The sequence below is a fragment of the Drosophila pseudoobscura genome, chromosome X, assembly GCF_009870125.1.
Source record: "Drosophila pseudoobscura strain MV-25-SWS-2005 chromosome X, UCI_Dpse_MV25, whole genome shotgun sequence".
In the NCBI taxonomy this organism is placed as follows: Eukaryota; Metazoa; Arthropoda; class Insecta; order Diptera; family Drosophilidae; genus Drosophila; species Drosophila pseudoobscura.
Window position 1 is genome coordinate 41657411 of NC_046683.1, and position 18811 is coordinate 41676221.

General features: G+C 45.3%; 1 protein-coding gene across 1 annotated transcript in view; it reads left to right on the plus strand.

The window, feature by feature from the left end:
* Smr (nuclear receptor corepressor smrter) overlaps positions 1-18811 on the plus strand; it is a 62406-nt gene that overhangs the window by 11338 nt on the left and 32257 nt on the right. Inside the window, 3 exon segments of the mRNA XM_033382018.1 lie at positions 3315-4164; positions 4166-4277; positions 4280-4691. Of these exon segments, the coding sequence (XP_033237909.1) occupies positions 4105-4164; positions 4166-4277; positions 4280-4691 (584 nt within the window). The 5' untranslated portion in view covers positions 3315-4104.

An 18811-nucleotide genomic window follows, 5' to 3' on the forward strand; every position in this document is an offset into this window, starting at 1 on the left:
CTGGCCTGGCCTTTGTACATTCATTCATACATATGTATAATAAATGGTGTGTATATATGTAATGCATGTGTGTGTGGTAGTTCCCGCTTTTGTTGTTTTCTCTCTGCTTCTGGCTGAACCTTAGCAGCGAGTCCCGTCCCAAACCCCCTCCCAACCCCACCAGCCATGCCATGCCAATGCTTGTCCTCTGTCTCACTCTCTCGATGGCACTCCATTACTGCTTTTGCCGTCTTTCTCGCTCGATCTTCCACTGGTGCGCAGCCATCTCCCTCTCTCATTCAGGCTTCGTGGGCATTGCTTTTGTCTTCTGCTTCTTCTTGTTTTGTTGCTGCTTCGAGAGTTGGTTGTTGTTTTGGATACCCTTCCGGTGCGATAGCGAAAGGGTATGACTACTTTGTGGTGGAGTTTGCCAAGGCAGGCAGTTGTAAGATTCTATATTCCATTCTATTTGATGCAGCAAATAATCAGAACAATGGTTTCAAGGGTATCAAAGCATCGTGGTGACGTAGCTCTAGTTTTCTTTCCCGTTTTTTTTATGGCATTATTATTATAATGCTGTGGACGCCGGCAGCGCTGCCCCTGTGCTTTGCTTGTTTCTTGTTTCGTGTTTCTTTTTTAGTTTTTTTTTTGTAAGCCTCTTTTGGTCGTCTGCTGTCGCTGCTGCCTTTTATTGTTGTGTTCGTGTGTGTGTGTTGTTATTTTTATTAATTTGTTTTGCGCTGCCTTTTGCTCTATGTGAAGTTCGGCAACATCGCCTCTGCTTATTTTTGCTGCTGCTTTAATCTTACGCGTGCTTAAGTTTTTTCCCCTCCCCCTCCCCTCCCCTTCTCCTTTTTCTTTGCTTTTGCTTGCCAGCTTTATTGCTCACGCTCTCCCTCTCTCTCTCTCTCGTCTTTGTATTGAAAATGGGCAACGTTGCTCTGTGCTGTCTGCTGCTGCTGTCCACAGCCGCCGCCGCTGCTTCTGTGTATTTTTATTGCCTCCTCTCTCTGCCAACGTCGCTGCCATGCTTGGCTGACTTTTTTCCACTCCATCTCGTTCTTCCCTCCCTCGCCTTCTCTCTCGCTCTTCCACACACCACGTTTCGGTAACGTTTCCTCTGCTGCTATCTCTTCTTCTTTGCTTTTGCTGATTCTTCTACTTTTAGCTTTTATTTTTTTGCTTTTTGCTTGTTTGTGGAATTTCGTGCTTAATTTTCGGTTCGGCTCGTTCTCTCTCTTTCTTTTGTGGGTCTCTATCTCTCTCTCGCCCTCTCCCTCTCTCTATATGTATTTGTATGTGTGTTTCATGTGTGTGTTTTCGCTTAAATTTAATTCAATTTCTGTTTAATTTTCATAGTGAGAATTTAATTTACTATTTGCTGTTGCCTTTTGTGTTGCTACTTTTGTTGCGTGTTTTTCTCCCCTCTCTCTCTCTCTCTCTCTCTCTGTCCTCTTCTCTCTTTGTTGTATTTATTTGCGGCTCTGCAGTTTAATTGCTTTCATTAAAAACAAAATACAGTTGCAAAAATGTTGCAGCACTGAAAAACATGTGGTCTATGGCCCATGCGCTGTTGCCGCTTTTCGTGCTCTGCTGCTTCGGCTCCATTTGTGAGTGGTGTGCGGCGTGGTGTCGCGCCGTTGCCAATCTTCATTGCCCGGTACGTTGCCGCTGCCCGGCCATTGAATGCGCGATGCGCAGTTGCCGCTTTTCACTTGTCTATTGAATTGCATGTGTGTGTTTGTGTGTGTGTTTTAGTTTGTATTAGTGCCTTAGAAATGCCATCTTCATCGAAATTGATAGATGGATGGATGAGTGGGTGAAAATTATTGATGGCCAAGAGAAGAGAATGCGTCTCTTTCTCTTCTGTGAGGGGTGGGGAGGAGAGCCAATACAGTGGTCGTTCGGTAGCTCGAAAAGAAATGCCAGAAATAGGCAAGATAGCAACCGTTCAAAGCCTGCAAAGAATCTCTAAGAATAAACATCGAAAATCCCTTCTACAGTGAAATATCCGCAGACAGAGCCACTCGAATGTTCTGGTGCCTTGGCTTGTATTGAAAATGGAACCGAATTTCACTGTATTCAAAACGAAAGACGACCTTTCAGGGTTAAGGGCTAACATTGTTTATGGGGTGTGGTTAATCCTCATATAATGGTAACATATAGTGCTGATTCGTTCTTAGAGCGGGTAGCAGTAGTTCCAGAGATCACCTTCGGGTCTTATACCCCTTCCACGGGGGGTGCAGGTGCATATTTAAATTCTAACCAATTTTGTTACGTACATACATATGATGGAATGGTTCGAGTGCCGCGACCGCAGTATCTAACCTTCCTGGGACCCTCAAAAAGCCTTCAGAAGCCTTCCTGCACCCCCTTCGAGAGTCCTCCAAACCCCACCACCCTCCTCGGACCCCCCAAAAAACCCAATCAATGACTACAAGATAATGCCCCGACTGCACTTGAGACCAGTCTACAGCAGTCTGGGGGCGACGACATTATCTATTCGATTATTTATGGCCCTTATCGATTTTCTAATCAACATTCTATCGATTGAATGTGTGTTTATTTTTGCATCGAACTAATCTCTCTCTCTCTCTCTTTCTATCTGCAGGTCTCTAAAGCGTGGGACAAAGAGGTGGAGCAGGCGGTGGAGGAGGAGGAGGAGGAGCCGTTAACTTGTTTTGTTTTAGTGTTTTGTGTGTGTGTGTGCGCGCTGTGTTTGGTTTGGTTTTTTTTTTGTTTTGTTTCTTTTTTTGCTCTGTCGATAAGTGTGCGATAACGATTAAAAGAGAAAAGGACAGCAGACAGCAACGGCGACGGCAAATACGTAAATGCGTAATGAAAAAGTGTGCAAAAGTTGTTAATTAATGGAAAAATACACATACATACGTGCATGTGTACAAATATAGGGTTTTTAAATCGCAAATACGCAATTTCGTGGCCCGTTCGTGTGGAGGAGATCGTGTGGCGGTATTTCGCGTCGTGTGGAGGATTTATTTACCGTTTTGTGACACGATCGAACACGCATAGTACACACCAACACACACACACACGCACACAAGCGAGAGCATGCATGCATGTCACTCTGCATCACTTTTTTTTTAAAGCTTGATTATTTGTTAATTTTCCCCCGAATCGAAAAAAAGTGTTAAAAATTGGGCCAATAACTGAAATTTCGGTCTGTTTGTTTTTCTTTTTTCAAGTGAGAAAACAAAAACGTGTACAAAAGAGCGAAAGAGAGAGAGATAGATAGAGAGAGAAAGAGAGAGGGAAGGAGTAAGAGCGACGTTGCCGCTTTTCACTAATCCCCGTTTTTCATCCCCGTTCCATTGCAGCAGTGTGTGTGTGTAAATAGATAAAAAGCTAAAGCTGAAAAAAGTTCTATAAGAAAGATCTATAAAAATTAAACGGAAATATATTACAAGAATATCCATAAAATAACGAGGAAATCCCTTATTCAAACAAAAGTGTTGGAAAAAGCATAAAACAACAACAAATTGCAACAACAACGGGCGCAAGATGCCTGTGCAATAGCCATGTGCCTAGGCAGATGTTGTTGCCTGTTGCAACAACAAAACAAAAAACAACGACAGCACCAACAACAACAACAGAAGCAGCAGCATCAGCAAGACCCGCGATAACACAAACTTCAACAACCACTCCAGTGTTGAAAAACGACAGAGAAAAGAGAAGCAAACCAACACACGCAAAAACCTAACCTCAAAAGTGAAGTTTTTCCAAAAATATATATATTTTTTTGAGAGTGCATTTCTCTGTCTCTGTGTGTGTGAGTGCGTGTGTGCGAGTGGGTTTTGTGTGTGTGTTTGTGTGTGCGGTGCGTCTGTTGGGAGTATTAGAATGTGGCAATGCAATGCTGTTGAGCAGCTCCCAAATAATTACAACACGAAAATCAACAGCAGCAACATCATCAACAACATCAACAACAGCAAGAATACGTTCAACAACACCAAGAAAAGGTTCAACAACACGAAGAAATCGTTCAGCAACTTCAAAAACACCAAGAGTACGTTCAACAACAGCAAGAAGAGCTTGAAAAACACCAATCCCATTTAAGCAGCACAACAACAAGAGTGTTTGAAGCCAAAAAAAAGAGTTCGGCATGAAATGGAAGCAGCTATACGCTCCTCTTCAGTGCAGGTCGGTGCTCCGCCGCCCACAAATAACACCACAAACGGTGCACAGCAGCAGCAGCAGCATCAACAGCAGCAGCAGCAGCAGCAGCAACAACACCAACAGCAACAACAACAACAACACCAGCAACACCAACAACACCAACATCAGCTTCAACAACAGCATCAACAACACCAACAGCAACAGCAGCAGCAACACCAACAACACCAACAGCAGCAGCAACAGCAACACCACCAGCACCAGCAACAGCTTCATCATCATCATCAGCAGCAGCAGCAACAGCAGCAGCAACAACGTGTTGCAAGCAGTAGCCTGCAACACCAGCAACAGCAACATGATAATGGACCAACGTCCCATCATTTGCATCAATCATCAGCCTCCAATCAGCAGCAGCAGCAGCAGCAGCAGCAGCAACAGCAACAAAGTAAAGCAGTGCAACAGCAGCAGCAGCAGCAACACCAACAACACCAAAAGCAGCAACACCAACAGCAACAACAGCAGGCTGCCAATATGTCCGCGTATCAGCAGCGTCTGCCAGCCGGTGCATCACCGATACACAGGTGAGAAGAGAAACTATCATGCCACAATCATGCTGCCCCATTCACCCATGCCCCCCTGCCCCTCCCCATGCATATTCATTCCGTATTTCCGCAGCCAAAGCTCATTTCCTGTTTGCATTGTCGCTGGCTGGCTGGTGGGCCCAGGCCTCGGCCTCTCTCTGGGAGCAGCTTTTGCGATAAGTTGACATTCAGACCCCTGCTCCCTGCTCCCTACTCCCTGTTTCCTTTTCAATCGTCGAGCGGCCAGGTGATAAGCCACCGAGAACATTCTCTGTTGCCTGCCTCGAAAATCAGCTGTAGATAAAATAAATTGAGGAAAAAAGAAGAAATGATCTCGAAAGATCTCTAAAAAAGGGATATATATCAAAAAAATAAAAAGGGGAAAACAAGGGGATAAAGAAATGTATCTGGGATATCTTTATGGACTTTATAACGAAAGGACAAGTAAGAAAGGCACATCCTTTGCCTATGATCTATAAAGAATCTATCGATGAAGATCTGTCGATCTGCAGAGAGTGTTTGTTGTTTCTTTTCAATGATTTTCATGTGATTTGTATTCAACACCAGCCCAGCAGATGGCGCTGTTGTCCAGTGGAACAGTGGGTGAGTCATTCCATTCCCTGGAAAGAGTGAGAAGAGACCTTTAGATAGAGAGATAGATGGATGGATGGCAGAAGATTTGCCATGCGGAAAACGAAGCACAAGCAAAAACAACAACAACAACAAAATGATGGAGGAAGAAGATAAAGAGGAAAGATAATGATGATGAGGCTCATGTTTTTTGGTGTTTGTTTTGCGGTTAGAGTCGAACGGAAAGACGGAAAGAGAGAGTGAGAAAGAGAGAGAGAGAGAGGGGTGCCATAACACTTGAGAAGTCAATCAAAAGAGAGAGAGAGTGAGGGAGAACATAAAGAGAGACGTACATATGGACGTTCTCTCAAGTGAAAAACACTCGTAATTACACCGTAATTTGACACTATTGACCTGCCACAACGATAACCGTAAGGAATAGGCTGCTGCTGGTGCTGCTGCAACCCCCTTCACAGCGCACGAGAACCATCTTTCGAGCCAGTGCCTCTCCCTCTCTCTAGAGTCTCTCTCCCGTCTTGAATGACAGCAATTAGAGACAGCAAAATGTTCGAGGGGCAACAACAACAGCAACAGCAGATGACCGCAAAACAAGTATCAACAGAAGGAGTGGGACAGAGAGTAAGAAGAAGGGAGAGCGAGGATATGAGTGGTATCCATTACCCATTACATGGCCAAAGGGTATATCCCATTTATTCCTCTATCTGATCAAATATGTTTGTACGTCTCCAACATCTATACAAGATTTGTGGAGGAGGTCCTCCATAATATTTTAGTGGAATTCAGAAAAATGGGAGCCCAAATATTACAAATATTCCTTGCTCAGAGAGAGTTTTCTAGCGATATATCGCTCTATAGCTGGACTATAAATATAGTCTAGAAACCTGCTAGATGAAGGTATTTTTTGTATCGTTCTCCAAGTAAAGTTTTTTTTTTCTGTTGCAACAATCTCCCTCTCAATCAGAGGTGGATATCCTCATCCTCGTCCCGTCGTTGCTGTTACTCTCCGCCCATCGGTTTCCCCATTCACTTCCTTCCTGTGATTGCTTCATTTTCTGATTTTCTGTTGTCTGTTGTGTGTTTCTTTTCCCCTTCCCCTTCGTATTCGATGACTGGAAAAACAGAGCTTATCGGAAATGGAGGAAGAGATTTTTTTAGGAAATACCAAGCGAATAAATTCCCCGCAGCTCCTCGATTAATCGATTCATTATCAGATATCTCAATTGATATGGTATTTATCTCTTTCCATTTGTATCCATCCCGTATCCAGATATACAGGGTGATTCTTTTTCCATACATAAATGCCGCTCCATTGTCCCCATTTCAATAAGGAATTGATTCGAATCGTTCGAATCATTTGCGAAGAGCACAGAATGTTGGAGAGGGAATTCCTTAGACTAATTGAACTTTGATTGCACTCTCTGTGTCTCTCTGTGGCTCTATTCCATTTGGTTTGGTTTGGTTTTGGTATTTTTCATGCCATTGATCGACAGAAATGCGAGTTCCCAGCCCCCATATCGTACAGATGTGCATATATTGAGAGCAATTAAAGTTTATTGTTGTAGAAAATGTGAGGAGGCGTCCATCCCATTCCATCTGTTGTTGGGGGCATTGAAAAATGTTTAAAAATAATAAAAAAAATATATATAAATTATTTGTTATTGTTGTTCTTTACGGTTCGTTCCGGTTTGATGAGGGGTTTTCTGGTTTCGGTTTTATTGCAAGAAATAGCAACAAAATGGGGGAAGGGAAAGGGAAACTTCAGGAATTCTTGGTGAATATTACAGAAAATATTTTGTTGTAATATTCCGTGACCTATGCCTGCCTGCCCAGAGCTATCGGTGTCGGTCGAATCTGTAATCGGTATCCCCTCAGCCTTGCTCTTTTTATTCCCTCTCTCTCTCCGTTCCCCACTCTCCAGTCCACACACACTCACTCACTTACTCATATACTCGGTGACTGCAGAGATGCATCCACATTTTTAATCGCTTTCGAACGGTCAAGGTTGCAAAATATTTAATGAGTCGAATGCGACAGCGAGACAGCGTGACAGCGAGAGCGACAGCGACGCTCGCTATCAGCTGTGGCTGCTAGTGCAGAGCGGAGAGGAGAAAGAGCAAAGCATAGAGCGGGGGGGCGGAGCAGAGAAGAGAGTGCAGTGCAGTGCAGTGCCGAGGAGATGGAAGCAAATCAGTGCTGTCAGCGTCGACAGCGGCGCTGCTGCTGGCGCTGCTTCTGCTGCCTCCGTCATTTATTGTTTATCGACCCCCGGCATTTTCTATATGAACAGTTATTTTATGTCAGCCTGCCAGGGGACTCTCGCGCTCTGGTGACTCTGTCCATGTGTGTGTGTGTGTGTGTGTCACTGTCACATTGATATGCGGGGTATATCCCTCTCCCTCCCACCTCCCACCACCCACTACCACTGTAACTGTAACTGTAATTGCACGCCTATCTGGGGTTTTTGTTTCGCCACTGCTCACGCGACAAATGAAAATTAAAACACAGAGCCCCTCCCTCTACCCTGTTTTAACCCCTCAAAAGAGAGACATCTATAGGAAGCTTTCGAGAGATACATACAAGGGGGGATCGTCGGCAAACTTCCCATAAGCGAACGGACACAGCGGTGATGTGATGGCGAACAGCCCTCTGATTTGAGGAATAAGCTATATATCCTTTTCATAAGCCATATCGGATATACTCTGAATTGTGATGCACTTGGAGACCCTACTCTTAAATGTCCTGAGTCCCTTTTATAAAATATATGTTTCGATTCTCTTGAGGGGGAAATTAAGGGGGTGGGTTTCCACAGTTGCCCTTGAACCGAGGCAAAGGTCTTTCCGTACTCGTATTTAATGTTGGAATAATTAGAGCCAGACCCAGAGGTTACCAGAATGACAGCGGGACAGGACTTCAGGACTTCAAGTTTTCCCCAAACTTTGACAAAAAAAAAAAAAAACTAAGCAATTATTTGTTTCCTTGAATATCGAAATATGAATAAACTAAACACATGGGATATTCGACCCTCAAACGGAACAGAACAGAAACGAATACCTCCCCCCCTTTCTACCCCCCCTCTTTGGAGCTCTCGAATTCGTTCCAAGATAAGTTTTTCCCAATTTTTGGTGTTGCTGCGAAAACTATTTTGTAGTTTTGTAGTTTTGGGGAAACTTTTGCCGAAAGTTCTTGAATTTCTATTTTGAATATTTGAAGGGAACTTTTTATTTTATTTTACTTCTCTTTCTTTAATTTTTTTTTTGGCCTGAAAACTTTTTGGGAATTGAGAGGAAAATTGATGGAGGAGGGGGCGTAATAAAAATGAAACTTCATTTGAAGATTGTACGAGAGTTTTTAGGGAAGGCTTTGGCTTCGGTATTCTCGTGGTAGTGGGAGGCGTGGTTGGGGGAGGGGTGGGGTGTCCAATACTCCTCTATTCTTTTCCCTCTTTTTCTACTGTGTGTCGCTCTTTCTTCGAACAGGTCGTTCTTCTATGGTCCGAAGACCAACAAACCCGAACCGAATACAAACCGATCTCGTGATTCGGAGGGAGGGGGATTGGTGCTGCCGCTGCCTTGGCCTCTGCCGCCCCGCGACCTATCCCAACGGTAAAGCGCATTGGGCAAGTGCAGCTATCGACCGCCGCCGCCGCCGCCACTAGGGGGCGCCTGCCGTGGGGAAACAGAAAGCAGAAAAAAAACGCCAATAAAATGCACATACGTAATGAAATATAATTAAAGAAAACGAAAATAACAGAAAAGCGAACCAAACGTGGAGGAGCGGCGGGGGTGCGGGCGGGGGAGAGCGAAGAAAAAAAGAGAAAAGCCGCCGTTGCCAGGTCTAATTAACAAACGACGTTGACGCCGGCAGCGGCAGCGGCAGCAGCAGCAGCGTCAACGCCAGCCTCTGCATCGACGTCGCGACGTCCGACGTAGACAATGTCTATTTTTGCAACAATACAATACAAAAAGTGCAGCGGCCCCAAAGGAGAATGCAAAAAGCAATAACAAAAGAGACAGGCAGAGAGATCGAGAGAGGCAGAGGCATGGGCAGTGGGAGAGGGAGAGAGTGTAAGAGCGGGGAGACGCTCTCGCGAGCCGAGCCGAGCCGGGCCGAGCCGCCTCATTATGAAATCACCTTCAACTGTAGTTTTCTTTTGCACTGCGACGACCCGACAGCTCTATTGCTCTCTTGAGCACTGGCTAAACGAGAGAGAGAGGGAGAGGGAGATCCTCTGAGTGAATGATGAATCGATGGCCCCTGCCCCGTTTAGACAGTGCTTAAGGCCTTTAGAAATCTCAAGCGAGACTTTCACAGGCCGGCCACTAAGAAGGACTACGTGGAACCAAAACGGAACACGCATGCAAAGCATGTGGCCGGGGCATGCCGCATTTGTTCATATTCTCACAGCGATTACCGTCCGAGCATCGATTATCCCCGCCCCCCCTGATTATCCACCATTTTCAATGGTGAATAATTAATGCGAAATCCAAGGGAATCCAGCCAGGAACCGATCGAAGCTAATTTCCGTGTATTTTTGGCTCTTCAAATATATCTATCCCCCCTCCGGGTCTCTCTATGTCGCCCACTTTGGCTCCATTTAGGGCTCCCCTGCGCCTGCTTTCTGTCCCGCTGTCCCGCTTCTCTTCCGCATTGAGTGGATGTCAAGTCTATTGATTGATAACGCGCGCTCTTCTCTCTCTGTGTGTGTGCGTGTTTGACCAATGTCACGTTTCGTTCACACACACACACACTCGTTATCAGACACACATGCACAGAGAAGGACAGAGAGACGGACAGAAGAGACGGCCTAGATAGCGATAAGTGCTTTTTTTCTGTTTCCTTTTGGAGTTGTATACCCTTCCATCGAGCATATACACGATTTCGATCAGCTGAAAAAAACTTATAGACTTATAGACCACCATTAGATTGTTCCCTCCGCAAATTCGTAGAGTTTCCAGAGTAGGAATTGGTTGGATGTTTGAACACCTGGCTCACGCACATCTGAGGGAATAACTTTCCGTTTCCGATAGTTTTCTTCAACTGTTCGGAGAACCCAAGACGGATCATTCTATTCGCTTTCAAAAAGGTTATTTAAATCTTTGGCATTCGGTTTTCTGTTTCGGTTTCTGTTTCGGTTTCTGTTTCCCTCTCGATTCTGTTCTACTTTCCTTTCGTTTCGTTTCGTTTTATTTTTTATTGCCATGTACATACTATTATTAGTGTTAGTATTTGTTTTAGTTGTAGCTCTTTTCGATTTGTAATTGCCGTTGTTTCTGTGTGTTTTTTGCTTCTTCTTCTTCTGATTAGATTAGCGGCAAACAACAGATTAATTCATGGCACCGTTTTGGCGCGTATGTGGAACGATAGATACGGCGATTGATAGTGGGTGGGGGGAACGTAAGGGAAGAGAGGGTAGTGGTGTGGTGTGGGGTGGGGTGTGACTGTCGTTTGGGGGGTGTTATCATTTATATATACATATATATACGGGGACATGTATATTTTATTTATATATTTTACAACTTTGATTAGATAAGGCTCCTCTACCCCCCGTTCCGTTTCGTTCCGTTCCGTTCCGTTCCCACTCATTCAGGCATAAACTCATTTATTTTTATGAGTAAATAGACATTCCCCAGTCGGTGGAACGGGGGCTGGGGGCTGCGGGGCTGGGGCTCTTTCAATTGTTTATGATGAAACAATTTTCATGGGAACCCGAAATGGAATGAAGAGAGTGCCATAAATCGCACCTAATCCAACAGCCCAAGCAGGCAAATATCCCCTCAGTTCCCATCGGCCCCCCCACCCGCTCTTTCGGCGGAGGAGGCGGCCGTGTGTGGGGATGAGGCAAAAGTTCAATGCACAGAAAGTTCTGCAGTGGGTCAGAGAGAGGGAGAGAGATCGCCTCCCGCTCTCTGCACACCCAAGCGCTCTCGTGCTCGCTCTTGCTCTCTCTTGCTCTCTCTTGTTCTCTCGTACTCGTACTCGATCGTTCTTATGTCCCCCTCCTCTTGTCTAGGATTCCATTTCGCGATCTTTGCTCATTCCTTTCTCTTCTTTCTCTTCGCCCCACTGTCCTTGCATGGAAAACAGGGCCAGCGGCAGAGGCATCGGCAGAGTGATTTACGGTTAGTGGAGTGTGGAGCCAAGCAGTGGAGGGGCGGCAAAAAAAACAAACCACTTTCGGCCGTGTCGCATTTCACGTGGCAATCGTCGGAAAATTGCAAACAACATTAAAATTACTGCTCCTCTCTATTTGGGGGCTCTTCTCTTTCATTATCCCCCACCTCACCCTCACCCTCCCCTCGGCTCTCGTCTGCTGTTTTTACAGCTGTTCGTTCTATAACGGTAGTCAGCAATTTGCTTTGTTCTCGTTTTTGGTTTTACATTTCACATTTGCACTCTTAAAAATGTGTGATAATAATGGGGACCGGGGGTGGGGGGGAGGAGGAGAATAGAAAATTACAAACAAAATTTACTCCAATTACAGCCGAGAGAGAGAGCGTCAGAGTGGGAGAGCCATTTGTCAGGGTGTATTTTTTATATTTTCTCTCCCTCTCTCTCTCTCTGTGATCCGCTAGCCAAAGATTGGATGGTGGATGAGAGGCGCCCCCCCCCCCCCCCCCCCTATGAGATGCTAATTTTTACATGGAACTGCGAAAGCACTAGCTGGAGAGAGAGAGGGAGACGGGACGGGGGATAGATGGCGGACCAACGCACACAAAAAGCGATGTGGAAGCGATCCAGTGATGAAGAGTGACAGAAGAGAAAGAGAAGGCCGTACATATTGCACGAGAATGTGAAAGCAGAGAGGGGAAAGAAGGGATAGATGGGGTTAGTCTTCCAGGAATATACGATCTATTTGGGTTGCAGTTGGTAGAGGTAGAGGCTTTTGATTGCTTATCGTTTAAAAGCTGGATCCTTAATAATCACAATCAATCTTCCATTAGTAGTAGTAGTCCATCGCGATTCCTTGAATGCCTTGCCGCTTGTTAAAGCCTTTCCTTGCATTATTCACAGTCTTTTTTTTAAATTGCTTTTGAAAAGTAATTAAAGACGGGAAAAACACTCGCTCGCTATTCTGGTATGCAAATTGCCTTTCAAACACAGTTGTTGTCGAACGAATAGGGCCGGAAGAGCGAACAACTAGGAACTCCAAGAAAAAAGAGAAAGCATTCACGGAGGACAGTCTTCTGTTTGGGACAAGTCCATGTATCCTTTCGCTTATGGGAACTGGCACCTGTACAGGAGACAAGTCGTTGTCCCGAGTCTCCATTTCCGGGCGGAGGAGCGTCCATGGTGCTATTCACTTGCCCCCCACTGTACTGTGAACTGTGTGCATACCCGCCCATCGTCACTATAATAATTTTAGTCATAGTCATAGTCGAAGTCTGGCCCGCTGCTGCTGTTTTGTTGCTGTTTTGTTGTCGATGAATCATTTGATGTTGTTGTTTTGTTATTAAGGTGTTCGGATTGTTGTTTCCCCCCTGCAATGAGTATTTTATTTATAGGCGGTACCCAATAAGTACTCAAAGAAGGGGGTATATTGGATCCGTGTAGGTGTATGCAACAGCCAGATATATTCTCGATCAGCTTCAGAAGCCGAGTCGATAAAGCCATGTCTGATGATCTCAAAAAACGGTAAGAGCTAAAACCACTAAAACGGATCTGATAGGCCTAATTACGAAAAAGAAACTCCTGACACGCGCTAACACCCTTTCTCCTCTGGCGGAGTGAGCGAGATATACAACAGCCAGATGGCTCTTGGCTAGTGGAAAGAGAAGGGAACATTGTGGCATGTGGATAGTCGAAGTTCCTTCGCTGTAGAACATAGCTTGATCCGATCACCGGGTCTTAGTAGAGTACAGGGTATCACAGTGGTCTTTGTTTTGTTCTGTTATTTTTGTTGCTGCTATAATTTAGTATAATTTACTATCGCCTATCGGTGGGAATGTGCTGGACAAACACTCGAATGGGGGAATGGGGAATTGCAAATGCAAATGAGTGTGAGTGTGTGCGGAATGCAATTTTTACCTCATTAATATTCGAGTGGAGGTGGAGGAGGTTCGTGGAAGTCCAAACAAATGGACATGGACACACGAACATTTCACAACATCCATTGATTGCAACTGATTTTTAATTTGATTTGATTTGGCCTCCAAAAATACACTTCCAGCCACCGCCCCCCACCCACCTTGAGTGTCCAGTGTCCAGTGTCCAGTGGCAGTGTGGCCTTGCAGGGGAAATCAAGGTCCCTTATAAAGAGCAGCACTTGAAATGCATTCCCTCTTCATTTTCCGTACAGGAAATACCCGATAGATATCTCTTGTTGGACAAGGGGACCCCCCATCGAAAAACGCAACAACAAAAATAACAAAAATTATTATGTCACCAAGGTTTTTCTATTTTTGTCACGATTTTTAGCTGTTTGCGTGTAATTAATTTTTACGCTAATTATTTGGAGACGGAACTTGTTTGTTGCGGGGAAGTTTTCCCCCCAGAAATCTCCATAATTTTGGGATGGATAACTTTTGGTTTGGAACCGTTTTAAAGGAAATCCTTGAAGCTTTTAATATGAATTATCTAGAAGAAGGCTTTTAAGTCTCTTATGGGTGTTTCTTTCTACTCGTTCTTTCTTCTCGTTGGATCTCCTTATGGGCGATACATCTGTGCTCTAATGGTTGCGCTTTGCCAGAGAACAGCCCTCCTTAAGAGGGTGGCAAGCAATTCAATGAGAGACATCTTCCTTTAATACTTTAACTGTTCTCAAGGGAACAGGGGGGGGGGGGGGGCTGGACTTTTTGTGAATTATTCAACAAATTTACGATTCTAACCTTGATTTATCCGAAACGAAACGAAATGAAACGAACCGAACTGAAACCCATTCCATCCCCTGCGAAAGTTTTGAAGTACAGCATTTTCGAGTGGCCTGAAATTGAAAACTCTCAAGAGCTCTCTCTCGCTCTCTCTCTCTCTCGTTGCCTTTTGCCTGAGAAAAAGTTTTACGCGTCGCGAAAACAGCTGATCCACGGGACAAGTGTTTGCTATCCTCTATCCCCTGTCCCCTCTCCCTTTTTCTCTATCCTGCTATATTGTATGTCTCTATTTCTCTGTATCTATCTCTCTCCGTTTGTGTCTATCTTTGTGTCCTGCTCCCACAGGAAGCACAAATTAAATTTCCACCGACGCGGGGACATTGCAAATTTAATGGCACACAGACACATCCAGACTGAACGAGAAGGAGAGACAGGGAGACAGGGAGACAGAGAGAGAGAGAGAGAGACATAGAGAAATGGCAAAAGTTTGTTTTTAAACTTCCCTCCCTGTCCCTCTCTATCGCTATCGCTATCGCTATCTCTATCTCTATCTCTTTCAATGTCCTCGTCATCCGTTGTCCTGGTAAAAAGTTTGTGCGCCTTTTAGGCTGGCTTACAAAATGGAGCGTAGAGTGAAAGATGAAGCGCAAGAGAACGGGAATGTGGAAAGGAACGGAACGGAATGTGTGTGTGTGTGTGTGTGCAGAGAATGGGGAAATGAAAGAGCGAGCAGGAAGAGGGGAGTAGCGGAAGGAAATAGGGAATAGGGAACCGAGAGACGACGACGGCATACTAAATGCGGCTGTCTCGGTCTCCCTCCCCCTCCTGTCATCCCTTTTCGGCTATAACAAGGCTGTTGCCCCCCTCCCCCCTTCCCTGTCAAGGCCCTTAAGGCAGCGCCCTGCAAAAAGGCCAAAACACACACAACGAAAATCGATAGCAAAAAAAGTTGTGCTTTTTTCTGCATTGCTGCATTTGAAGAGCGGAGGAGGAAGAGGAAGAAGAGGAAGACGAAGAAGGTTGCAGATAGTGGAGAAAAACATGGAAAGTGTGGGTGTGCGAGGGGGAGGGGGAGGGGGAGGAAGGTGTGACCTGCAGGCAGAGAGACAGAGAGATAAAGATGGAGTAATGTAGAGTGGGGTGCCATGGGAGACTCGACTCGACTCGACTCTTTTTCTCCTTCTTCTTCTTCTGCTGTTTCTGTTCTCTTGCCTCTTCTACTGCTTTGTCCTCTGCTGTGCTTTCCTCGTTCTTCTTTCGCTGCTGCAGCTTATTGCTTCTTCTCTTATTCTCTTCTCCTGTTCTCCTTCTAATGCTAAAGATTTTCCTTGTATTTCTTCTGCGTCTTCTCTTACTCCTCTTTCTGTTTTCTGTTCCTTTCCTTTCCTTTCATTTCTTTCTTTGTTTTTTGTTGTTATTGTGAGTTCTCTTCTTTCCTCTGCTCCGCTGCTGCTTTTTGTCTGTTTGGTTTTCCTTTTATTTCTTCTATGTCTTTATGTATGCCACACGAACAGACGTGGCAGACACAAGGCGTGGCTGCTATGGGGCATGGGGGCGGTCAGGGAGGCGGACAGAGTGGAGCATGGAACAGAATAGGGAATGGAATGGAATGGAATAGGATGATGCTGAACAAACACACATGTGCTGCCAAATACTTGCATACATATATGTAAAGCGTGTGTGTGTGTCTGTGTGTGTGCTGCTGGGCACATAACGGTACATATGGAGGGAGCCAGCCCCGGCCATTGCTTGCTCGAGTGCTCTCGTGCTCGTTCTTCCTTCTTTGCTCTTCTATTCTCCCTCGCCCACCCTTCTCTTTGGATAACCTTTAAGACAGGACTCCTCTCTCTCACTCTCTCTCATCTTCTGCTAAATGTTTTAAACTTGCTTAAACACACACACCCACAGTTACAGTAACTTCAAAAGTATTCTTCAAGTTTTAATTATTTGCGAGCTTAAAGTTCTCGCAGAAGAGCGAGAGAGAGAGAGAGAGACAGAGACAGAGACAAAGCCGGTGGGAAAGAGGACGAAGAACAGTAGAATGGATGTTTTCAAGATGTTTATAAAACTCCAAAAGAGTTTCTTTTTATAGCTACAGTAGTCACTCGTTATGGTATTCCTTTGGGATGGGATTATAATCGCACTTTGGCAAGATTTATTCCCCTCTTTCAATGTCCATCCTTTTATTACTCTATCCATTGGTATTCTCCCTTCATTTTATTGAGAAATTTAAACTTTTTTTTTTGCTAATTTGCTAATTTCTTTCTCTCTCTCGTTCCAGGTAAAACATCTACACGAACACGAAGAAGAAGGCAGAGAAGGAGGAGGAAAGGGAAGAAGCGTTGAAGAAGGCTTTCCCATATGATAAATGGGGAAAAGAAGTGATAAACAAAAGAGAGCTTTAAGAAGCAGTGCGGAGCAAGCAGTAGAATAAGCAGCGCAAGAAGCAGAATGGAAGCAGAAGAGCAAAAGCAAAACCAAAACCAAAACCAAAGACTTTTGGAAGAATGTTTTTTGGCCAACTCATTATCCATGACTCAAACGCCGGCTAATGCTTCTGGCCCTGGGCCTGAAGTTGCTTGGTCATTCATGATTGATGATTGGCTCATTTCTATTTTTTTGTATCTTCTCTCTGTCTTTCTCGCCGTTTTCGGTGGTTAACCCTTGAAGGTGCTCGGACACCACCTTCTAGCATTTCTAAATGCCACGCATTTGATTTTCAATGCCCACTGCTTGAATGGTATCCCACCAGCGGATTATCCTTTCAGCTGTCCTTCAATGAACGGCTCTAAGCTGTTCAACTCAAATAAAAAATCGATTAACAATTTTGGTTCAGAACTTGATTTTTGTGACTTCGTTAAAGCACAGATGCGATTGATCAGAGGTGTATTCCTAGTAGTTTTGTCCCTTAATTGTCTCCTGTTTTCGGGGAATCCTGAAATGCTTGTGGACATGAAATCACAGATAATGCAATTGACATTGAAGTTTGGCAACGTTTTTGCTTTCATAGGGTTAGGGAGAGTGAAGTGAAGTGCTAGTGCTAGTGAAGTTGGGCAACGTTGCGCGGTCCCCAGTAAACCCACATTTCAACTTAGAGTATATTTCTTGGGCTTATGAATGGTAAGTTGAAAAGTTAAATTTTCACTGAAAACTAATTACAGAGCCATTCGAGGGTTAAAGCACACGCTGGCGGAGTGACAGGGAGAGGGATAGAGGCAAAGCAGGTAACAAAATATGTTTCTAGTGAAGTTTGGCAACATGTTTCGGCCACACCAAGGACACACAGACATTCAAGGGTTAATGGACACACTGACAAGAGCCCCGAAAGAGGGAGACAGAGTCGTAATGTGCCTAATGTCGTTTCTAAGCTGAGAAGTTTGGCAACGTTGCTGAAGACTGAAGTAATCCTCCCACAGCACACAGCGCACAGCACACCGCACGCACCACACAACCCCCCGCAGTACCCTGCACACAGCGGGTATCTTTAATATTTGATGAATTAATAAGTGAGAGCGAGAACGGCTGACGACTGTCTGTGTGCGTGCGTGTATAATGCGTACATGACGTCGCACTCTGCAAACGGCGACGGCGATGCCGACGCCGACGCATGCTGCATGAGGTCGAGACGCTGCGGCGACGACGACGACGGTGTACGGGTCAAACCCGTCGCACGTTAATCACGCTCTCGCTTCAAACGCGTCGTTGCAACGGGCTTCCCCCTTCCAGGGACTGGCTTTAAAACAAAACAAACAGCAACAATGCAAGGCAAAAATTTAAATAATGACGAAAATTGACTGGGAACAACGAACGCTGCTGCCTGCGTCGCTGCCGACGCGCGCAGCGCTCGAACATGCTCGACTGCCAGCATGTGTGCGCCGCAGCATGTCGGAGCAGCCAGTTAGCGGCTCGAAGCAGACATGCTCGAAGCACGAAAACGACAGGGACAGGGACAGCAATGACGCACCTCTCGCTCGCACACAGCTGCAGCGTGTGTGACGCCGGCCGGGGTTTGTGTCCCCAATAAGTGCCGTTCCATTAACGCGCGCGCTAATGCGGCGCTTCACTCAATTTAACCGTTGGAACTGAGAGCGGGCCGGCCGTGTTTTCCAAGGGGAAGCGAAGATGCATGCTTAATTCCATAATACGATCATCCTATTATCTTAGATTGCCCCCAGAAACGGGGTCAAGCCTTAGTTTAGGTTATATTTCGCTTGGTATCTCTGCTTCTGAGATCAGAATTTGCTTGCGATCGGGATCGGGTTGGATTGGAGGCTTAGTGGGCTTCTGCTTGACCAGTGTTGCCACTAGGACATCATCACCGCCATGTTACTACGTTCACACGTGATCTGCAATTTGCCATTTCCTGGAAAGGAAAACACAGCTGACTTTCAGAGTTAAAGCACCTGCTTTCAATGGCAATAAACTTTTAATACTCATACTCGTACAGCGAATCAGCGTCATTCGCTTGGATCTTTGAGACTGTAAGAGCTATCGCGGGCGGAAGCTAGTTCCTGCATTGTCCTAAGAAAACGGAACGCTTTTCGTGGCCAAATGCGGTGGGTTCTTTTTGGCATATCCTTTTGGGTTTTGTCCATATGGGTGATCGGCCTTTCTTGGCGCAGAACCCACTGCTTTGACTGCTGTTTGGTCTCTGGTGTGTTGGGATCCGCAGATCCCATTGATATGCCTATGGCTTCCACAATCTCGGCAGCAGAGAACTTT